Source organism: Apteryx rowi, unplaced genomic scaffold, assembly GCF_003343035.1.
Source record: "Apteryx rowi isolate R43461 unplaced genomic scaffold, aptRow1 scaffold_489, whole genome shotgun sequence".
Lineage (NCBI taxonomy): Eukaryota > Metazoa > Chordata > Aves > Apterygiformes > Apterygidae > Apteryx > Apteryx rowi.
Window position 1 is genome coordinate 650038 of NW_020450748.1, and position 9511 is coordinate 659548.

The following is a 9511-nucleotide window of genomic DNA, read 5'->3' on the forward strand; positions in this document are numbered from 1 at the left end:
TGAAAGTATCTGAATGCAGCTTTTCACTCTGTTAAAAGGAACAAACATCTTAACAACAAAACTATTACTTTGACTATAAAGCAGCAATTCTCAGCCTGTGCCTCCAAAGCCAGGTGCTGTGGGGAGGAGGAGAGGGTAGGACTCGGCATGACAGCATCGCCATTATCAAGTGAGCCGTGGATTAAAAAGCCGTGAGAGAAGCCATTGTCCTAAAAAGCCTATAGGTAACCTGGGAAATCCCAGTTACAGTACGTGTTGCCTTTCATCTCAGTCTAAGTGTTCTAGAGAGACATCTTGGAGACACTACTAACAGCCAGTGGACTTGCACTTCTCTCAAATGGAAATGAATGGAAACAGGTTTTCTTGCTTTCCCATTTTGCCTCTGCCCTTCTTGGCAAGAACGCCAAGAGCCATCAGCTGCAGTGATGGTTCTCCACTAACCGGATGTGATTTCCCAAACGGATACACCCAGAGAACAGCACTTGTGCCCATAGCGGTCCCGACAACCTGGAAGGCTCGAAACACAAATGGTTTCAACTCAAGATAGGACTTGGCCAAGAAAACCTCGGCATCACAGCTATGCCAGAGGTCCTTGCGAGAGAGAGTGCAGCAGCTCCAGGTCACTCCTCCCCTGGTCCTTCTGCTTGCAGTGGCAGTCAGGACAGACTGTCACCTGCCCCGCAGGGCTGCCCCACAAGCAATAAACGCCCCTTTCTTCCCCGTTACACAATTCTCATTCATTTCTTGCTAAACCGGGTCATAGCTCTCATGTCAAATCCTCCCGCAGCTGCTACCCCTGTCCGTAATCCTCCCCATCTTTGTGCCGCCTGGCTGGGTTTCCTTGCCCGGCAGCCCCAGCGCTGCCACGGCCGTGTCCGCCTTTCTCTCCGCTGCCTCACGCCTCCAAGCCCACACAAAGCTCATGGGAAAACACACGCTCAGCAGCTGCAAATAACACCTCGAGTCAGTCTCCTCGCAGAGAACAAAAGCAGGTCTGGTGCCTTTTCGGCACATTTATACAATAAATAGCAGAGGCGGTTTACTCTTACRCAGGTACTGAGTTTTAGAGAGAGGATTGTTCTGAGAGGTATTGCAGGGGAATTAATCATCGCTGCATGCAAAGGCACCGACACTTTCCAAGCATGATTTCAGTTGTTTAAACTTACTCTAAATGTGTATCGTCTAGGCGTGAAATAGCTTTGCTGAGTGACTGCCTCAAGCGGAGGGGGAGGACACAAACTGTTTGACCGGTTACAAGAGTGGGGCCAAGTAAGGAAGGCATCCCCTAAAGAGGCCCTGGTCGCCCCAGGGAAACTGCAGATGTTTAGGATGGGTTAGCTGTTGTGTGGACGATGTTCACATCTCCAAGTTGAGACTTTGAGAAAAGATCTGTTTTGTGAACGCTCAGGAGAGAATTGTTAAGGGTTTCACATCAGTGCTGCATGGTCCATCAGTGTCAGATGTGCTTCTTCCCCTCGCAGCTCCCATACGGCTGTCAGGCCCCACTGGCACCGCAGGGCAGCTAAGAAGAATCTATTTTGGGGGCTGCAAGGAGGGAATGGGGGTTTCCTTGCAATTGTCACTGGGCACACTGTATTACTGGGCACAGACACTTAGTTTAAGGAAATCCCTCACAGGGAAACAGGTCTCTCCTGTGATTTAAGTAAAATTAATTTTAAGTGTACAAAATCTATATTTATCTATCATCTTATTCAAATTGATAGAATTAATATTAAGTGATGTTTGTATTTGTTCACATGATTTTAAAGGAATTCAGCTCACTGGACTGGCAGAAATCACTGGCTAAATCACCTGCGGCCAGGGCAACTTTTAGGGCAATCACAGCCTGTTCTACAGGTGCAGAAAGAATATATTCTTTGTGCAATGTATTCAAATAGTTTGTTCACCATGGGAAAACCAACCAGGGGTTGACAAGGAAGCTTATCTTCTTTTTTTAACATATGAATGGAAACCATTCAGTGACCATCAGCCGTATTGTACGCTGAACGAGATAGGAACAGAGTAGAAAAAATAATATGTGATGATGTAATTAAAAAGCATATGATAACGAATAGGCACAAAGAGACATAATTACAGCTGCACAAACAATCTTAATTCTGAATTGTCCTGACCTCTGAATAATTGACTTTACATCCTTCTCTGATTTCTTTTTTGACATTTCAAGGATTTTCCCAAAGAAAGGAAACTTTGGAAAGAGTTTTCTGAACACTGGCTGGCTGATCAAGTTGGATTCTTAATAAAGAGCAGTATTCCTCAGGAGCTGAATTAGAAAATCAGGAAAGAATAATACAAGAAAAAATGGCAGTTGAAGGGATGTGGCTGAGAGTAATCTGTTGGCGATGGTTGTTTTTTTTTTTTCTCTCTGTCCCAGCAGCCTATTGACTCAAATGCCCATACTAATAACCTAGACAACACGAGAAAAAAGAAAGCATCGGCAGTGGTATGTATACTTATCGAATTTGTGAGGGTACACAGCCTTTGCTTCTAAGGCTATAAGGAAGCAGCAGCTTTGGTAAGTCACAGAAAATCYTAGCAAATTCCTAGAAGGGACAGTTCTTAAGGACATCCCAATTTTGCAGAGGATTTACTACAAAGAAGTGTTCACAGCAGTAGGAAAATTCAGAAGCTCTAACGGAGAAAGAAGTAAGCAGCTGCCACAAAAAAGGCATCAGAGGAAGGCTCAAAACCAGCTGAGAATTCCAGGGTAATAAAAAGGAAGAGCTGAAAAAGGGAGACTGAAAAAGTAGGTGAATATAACTGGTGGGGGGAAATTCAGTGAACCACAATGCTGCAGCAGTTACAGAAGACTGAAGCAGAATAACTTGGTACAGTCGGTAAAGTCAAAAAATACTCAGAGAAACATTATTACCCAGTGAAAGAAATTGCTTGGAAATGCAGTGGAAGTATTTCAGGCAAGAGTAGCAGAGTGATGAAACTACACGCTGAGAAGCAAACAAAATCTGAACAATTTTTGGAAAGAATTATGGGAAAGGAAAGCACCATATTATCCTTTGGCTCAGTCGACTGAAAAAAACAAAGTAGAGCGGCATGATTAATCAAAGTGAATGCCAGGGTACTGATGACATTTAGAGGAGAATGGGAATGGTATCTAACTGGGAAACAAGAGAACTGGATAAAAACCACAATTATTTGTTTAAAATTCTAATTAATCCATATCTTAGCTCAAAACCCATCTACAGGAAATCCTGGGGTGATGAAGCATGCTTATTAAAACAAAAACAAAAACAAAGGAAAGAGCTGGCATTACCCTAAAACCCTGCAACTGGCTCACCTATGATCTAGAAGCTCCTTATTTGAATGCTCAGTAAAAAATTGAAAACCTTTTGATGATGGGCAGTATCTGGCAGCTACCAGAACAAACCAAAAGAATCTCTATACATGTTTTGGACAGATTATGCAAAAGCTTATGAGAGCAGGTCATGAAACTGGAATCCAGAAGTGTCTGGGAGCGGGAGGGGAAGTATATCAGCTACAGCACAGCAGTAGAATAGGATATAAGAGCACTGTGAAGGACCTTGGCAAGTGACTTCTCGTCACCCTTCCTCTTTGTTATAACTTTGTTTCTATTATTTGCAATGCTGAGACATACTGAGAAATGCTGTTTAGTGAATAAAGAGGAAAGCCTATCTCATATCTACTTAATGTGACAACTTGAAATTACATGGTCAGCAGAAGTTGAAAATTCATACCCCAGTTAAAACTGAAGGCTTTTTTGAAGGAGAAGATAAGAATTTTACTCAGACTGAACAAACCTGCATATATTTCACACACACACACACACACACACAAAAAAAAAAGAAACTTGTTGAAAGTATCACAGGAGATGGAAATAGGTACTGGGATAAAAGAATGTATAACAGCACTGAACACTGTAAGTGTTCAGCAGTTCTTCAAAGGATTATGACAAAAAATGAAGGCTGCTTTAAAGAAAGAGTATATTGAGAGATGTGTACAATTCTTAAAGATACTTTAGCATGCAAAATACATTAAAGGTAATCAACATACATGCCATTCCACTGCAGTAAAGAAATTGGACTTGAGGGAATTATATAGCAGGACAAAGCAGAAGTTTGGACTGAATTAAGTAATAAACATGAATTCAGATGTGAGAAAATCTTTATGTTGATCAGAGGATGATAGAAGAAAAGGGCTGAGAATAGTCAAGGATATTACAGAAAAAAGAGCATATGATGACAGTAAGCTGTATCAGGGCAAGAATACTGTCTAACTGGGTCTGGGGCGACGCTCCAGGACTAAATGAGAAAGATACTGCTTCCAAGTGCCAGCCTTCAGCTAGACGAGATGCAGAGTCAGAGTGGATTGGTAACAAGCCATATGGCCTTTGGGGCACTTTTTCTCCTGATATATGAAGGACTAGTTTTCTTATCAGCATGTTTATAATATTTTCTTTTACAGCTTCATATGTATTAGATGTTTTCAAAAAGAAATGGCCTCTGGTAGTTATTTGAAAACTTTTTGAGGCAAGAACTATCCTTTTTTGTATTTTTCAGATTTTGTCAACAACTTTGCAAACACATACTTATCTGGCACACATATCGCCGTATTTCTCAAACTTTTGAAAATGTGACTCCCTTTTGACTCATCCATCTTTTTGCAACCTGCTGAGGTCTAAATCTCCATCTTCTAACCTACTGAGATCCTCTGCAATTTTTTCCGACCCCCAGCGAAACCACCACTTGCATTACAAAAGAATGCATTGCAATTTATTCCTCACTGTGCCTTCAGAGCATCTTATAATTCTATCTGTCCATATCTCCTTTCCCTACTTCTCCTCCAGCCTTTGCCTCTTATAGGAGGAAAGTCTGCTACCAAAGTAAGGCTACATTCACTTCAGGTTGCACTGTAGTAGAGATAAAGTTGAATTAGCTGGGCTTTCCGGCTCTACTTGGCTGCAGCAATGTAGGAAGCAGGGCAAATTTAGCTTGGTGAGAGCCAATCTGAGAATCCAGCACTGCTGGAGCATTTTCTTTCCCATTGCTCACCCACAACTKAGTTCTCCAACTGTTTAATCCCAAAGACCATCAAGCAGTATCTAGTGGGCTTGTATGATAATCAGCAACAAACAAGACATTATATACAGTGCATGTCACAGTATCTGTGTATAGAAAACAGACTGTATCCTGTAACACAGTACCATATCTATTAAGACCAGCATTCACGAATAACGTTGAGAAAGAAGAAGAATAGCTAAAATATCATCCAGGCTTTCCTTTTGTGTCAGACTTCTAAGTAATCTAATCTATCATAGCAACATTGGTGCTTACACTGGCTGACATTTGTCCCATCATGTACAGACCGCTCCAAAACTCTTGCACTGGACTCCTTCTCCTCATAACTCTCATGCACGGAAAAAATAGATAGGGGTTGTCCTTATTAAACTGAATCAGGCTTTGTGCCAGTTGACATGCAAGCATTGTTTGAAAGATTAAAATAACACATAATTGCACCAGCTCTCTAAATCTGACCACAGCTCAGAGGATAAATGCCTTACCTCATTATGTTTAAATATTCTGTCTCAATCTGGTTTAAAATGGAGCAGAGGCTCTGAGCTGCCAATCTGCTGTACTGTTAAGAGAAGAGAAATACTGCCACAGACCAGGATATGGACTCTGGCAAAGAGCTGTGTTTAGTACTTGGCTTCCCTTTGTTGTCCTCTACTCCTCAGCTCACTTGCTTCCAAGGATCATCGCTTCACCCAGTATGACTAGGTGTCAGCTCTAATTGAAATGATCTCTTTTCTTAAGAGACAGCACTTCTGCGCCTGGAGTGCAATGTTATTTATACATTACAGACCACATTCCTGCTGCCTAACCATGCTGGTGGCTCCCACTGTCACCACTGAACAGCATCTGCCAAACCGGCGGCTCACCTATCTGAGCTAACCCTTTGGAGACGTGTCACGCAGACCGAGTTTGAATCTAAAATAGGTGGAAGTCCCAGTCCGGGTAAAGGAGAGGCAGATTTAACTGGGCTCAAATCAAAGATAATTTTGCTCTGGTAGGAACAGAGGAGCTAGTTTAAAATGGGACAGAAGCAGCGTGAGAAGCACTGGACAAAACCACCAACATCAACCAACTACCTCTCTATTGTTTCTAAATTCCTAATACACTTGGGATAAATAACAAAGGTGAGGAGACCTTTTGGACAATTGCACAAGCAGTGTCAGCAGGGATTTCTTAAAAGAATTAGTCTAAGATGCTTGTGTATCAACCTTCCTGTCTAACCCAGGAACGCAGTTCTCCACGACTTTCCTGATTATTGCTTACCTCTTTTAACTTGTCCAGCTCATTTTGCAGTGTCTGCTTGGATATTTCCACCTCAATGATTTGCTGGCGAAGGACTTCATTTTCATCTTCTGCTTTAACACGTTTCTCCTCCACGCTTTCCAGCTCGTGGTGCAGTCTGACAGAAACATCTTTGGCTACCTGGTCAAAAGAGCACAAAAACATGAAGATGATCTGAATAGGAAGAGCAGCACCTACAGCAGGAAACATATTACAGCCCTAGATAGTAGAGATACTGGAGATTAGTACTAGAGTACTATCTACTAGAAATAGTAGAGAGTTCAATTCATCTATGAGACTGGCTGTTGATGAAGGACTGCAAGCCTTTCAAATACCAAAATGAATATTCATTTCTAATAAAGAAATCCAAGATGAAAACCTCTTCAATTCAAACCTCTTCAACCCTCTCCACCTCCCTTTCCACATTATGCTAAGGCAACAGCATGGACAGCATTAGGAAACAAGCAGACACCATGGCTGCACATCAAAGTCCCAGCATATCATGCTGATAAAAAAGAGGATGAGGAATTGTGCTGTACAGCTGATAGGTCATTGATCAAAACCACATCCACGCAGCAGTCTCATCCACCAGAATTTGCTGCTCCAGCAGCAGTCACAGCCAGGCAAGAGTGATAGGAAAGCACAGAAATATATGCTAGCTTAGGTTTTCTGAGTCCAGCTTAACAAGAATGAATATTTACTCCAAAAACATTCTGAATGGTGATTCATCATTCAGAATGATGAATTACAACAATTCAGCACAAAAACAAAGCAAACAAACAAAGAAAACCAATATCTCTTTCACTTGAATCTATGGACAAGTCTTTTACCAAATAATGTATAATTTTTATGATGATAAAGTTAACATTTGTTTTCTGCCACAAAAAAAAAGGAAATTGGGTCTGACATCTTGAAAAGCTTGATAACTTGATATGCCACTCTGACTTCCATTGCTGGGAACCAATAATTCCAATTTCAGAAGGTTTTATGTTTTGCATTTTCAAGTACAAAGTGCTTAATAATTCTGGTGGTTAGCAATCCCTGTCTACAGAAGTTATTTTCAAAACAGCTACAAGAAAGCAATATTCAGATAGACAATGGCAGCAAAAGCTAGATAAAAATTATGCCTATATAAAGCTTAGCCTTGAAGGAAACATTTCTAAAAATCTGTTTCAATATGAACAGAATTTTTTAATGGAAATTAGCAGTTTTATTCTCTATTTGCCCCCTTAAATGTTATAAGAATCTGCTCATGGATGAGCACCAGAAAGAGTAGCTCATTAGGAACTAAGAAATGAGTAACTAGACTTTTTTAGATATTTGACTTAAGTAAAAAGTGAAAAGGAAGGAAACAGAATGAATAGGGAATAGTACATCAGGTTTTGTTGATATAATTTGGGAAATCTAAGATTTTGCATAACACAAGTAAAAACAAAACCCTTTAAATCTTTCAAATGCACAAATGTAACTTGACTGTGTCTCTTTCATTTGACTCAAAGAACATATTTTTTACTCAGTAACACATCTTTTCAGTATGATAAGCGGAGCAGTTGTTTTCTACCGCAGAATAAGGAAATTGGTCCTGACATTTTGAGAACTACCTCCTGTTTCGTACGTCACCCTCGCTCCCRTTACAGGGAACCAAATCGCAGCCTGCTCCCTTGCGCTATGACTGGACACATGAGTCTCTCACCTACCTTTAAATCTTGTTCCAAGCTCCTAATGAGCTCTCCGTCCACTTGGCCTGTTTGTGCAACTTTCAAGCTTTTCTGCTCTGCTTTCCTGAGACGATATTGCAGAATCCGGCAGTTCTTGTTTGCCCGGTCCAGCTCTCGCCGGAGCTCCTGCAGCTGGTAAACATCTTCCTCTAAATAACTGTCACGCATTTCTTCCATTTCAGCCCGAAGTTCATCCAGCTCATCCTGTGAAAAGTCAAAACAGTGCTCCATCATACCTCGAAATCTCACCCCTGGGAAAAAAAAGGAAACGTGCTCACTAGGATAACATACTAATAAAGTGATACAGATTGCAACATGCAGCAAAAGGCATAGGAATGGCAGTTTTATCTCAGCATTGAATAATTACGCTGAACTAAATTTATGAATGCTTGCTACATTCCTTACAATTGTTTTAATAATGAAAAACAGACCAGGGTTACCAGAATGCTCAACTGTCTCCTGAAACCGATAATACCTTCATTTTACCATCCCCAATTAAAACAAAAAGTGCATAATAATTTGCCACTATCTCAACTGATTCCTTGTTTTATTTAGATTACAGCAAACCTGTTTAACAAAGTACCTCAACAACCCTTGTGATGTGCCTTTATAGCAATCTGCAATTCCTAGAAACGGAATTATCCCTTGAAAACTTTAATGAATCTTTGGCATACGAACTTCTTGCCAAATGCCCAACTGTTCCATACCAAAGTGCTGTCTTGTCTAAGCCCAGCAGCATGGACATGCTTAATGACAGATGGTTTGGGGGGCAAGAAAGTGGTTTTTGGTTGGGTGAACTCATGTGTGAATGACAGAACGACAGTCACAAAACAAAACCTTGTTGGGCCAGTGGGAATATAAACTGGTCATTGCTTTCTGAGCATTGTGAACTGTCCCAGTTCCTCATTATACCATGGGCGGCACACGCTCTCTAAAGTCAAATTTAAAGATTTGCAGCTGAACAGGATAAACTCTATCATTCCCATTTGTTTAATCTGTGCATGACTGGAGCTCCAGAGCTAAAACTCTTATAAAGGTCTTCCAGGCTCAGGGGTACAAGCCATTAAATTACTGCGTGATGGCTCTAAGGAAATCTACAGCTCTATTAACTTTGAGCTAAGTTGAAAAAAGAAAAAGGGAACTCCGTCAAGAAAAAGAACAAGGAGAAGAGTATTTTTCACTATTAAGCCCTAATCAAAATTTTTCTTTTAATTTTAAGCATATTTCCTTATTTAAAGCATATTTATAGATGAAATGAACTATAAATTTTTAAATGGGGCTATTCAAAATTTCATTTGATATTACAAAGACCAAATTTTCTCTGGAAAGCGCAACTAAAATAAGATATAAGCAAAGCCTGCGGCAGGGCTAGCTGCGCTGTTACCTCCATTCAGATTTGTAAGGGACACTCAAAACACCGAGGATGGCTGGAGAGGATTTCACACT

General features: G+C 40.8%; 1 protein-coding gene across 1 annotated transcript in view; it reads right to left on the reverse strand.

The window, feature by feature from the left end:
• Positions 1-8242, reverse strand: part of MTCL1 (microtubule crosslinking factor 1) — a 98355-nt gene extending 90113 nt beyond the window's left edge. Inside the window, exons 1-2 of the mRNA XM_026078793.1 lie at positions 8045-8242; positions 6330-6488 (exon numbers count right to left, since the gene is read on the reverse strand). Coding sequence (XP_025934578.1) covers positions 6330-6488; positions 8045-8242 — 357 coding nt within the window. The remainder of the gene's footprint in view (positions 1-6329; positions 6489-8044) is intronic.
• Between the last annotated feature and the right edge of the window lie 1269 nt (positions 8243-9511).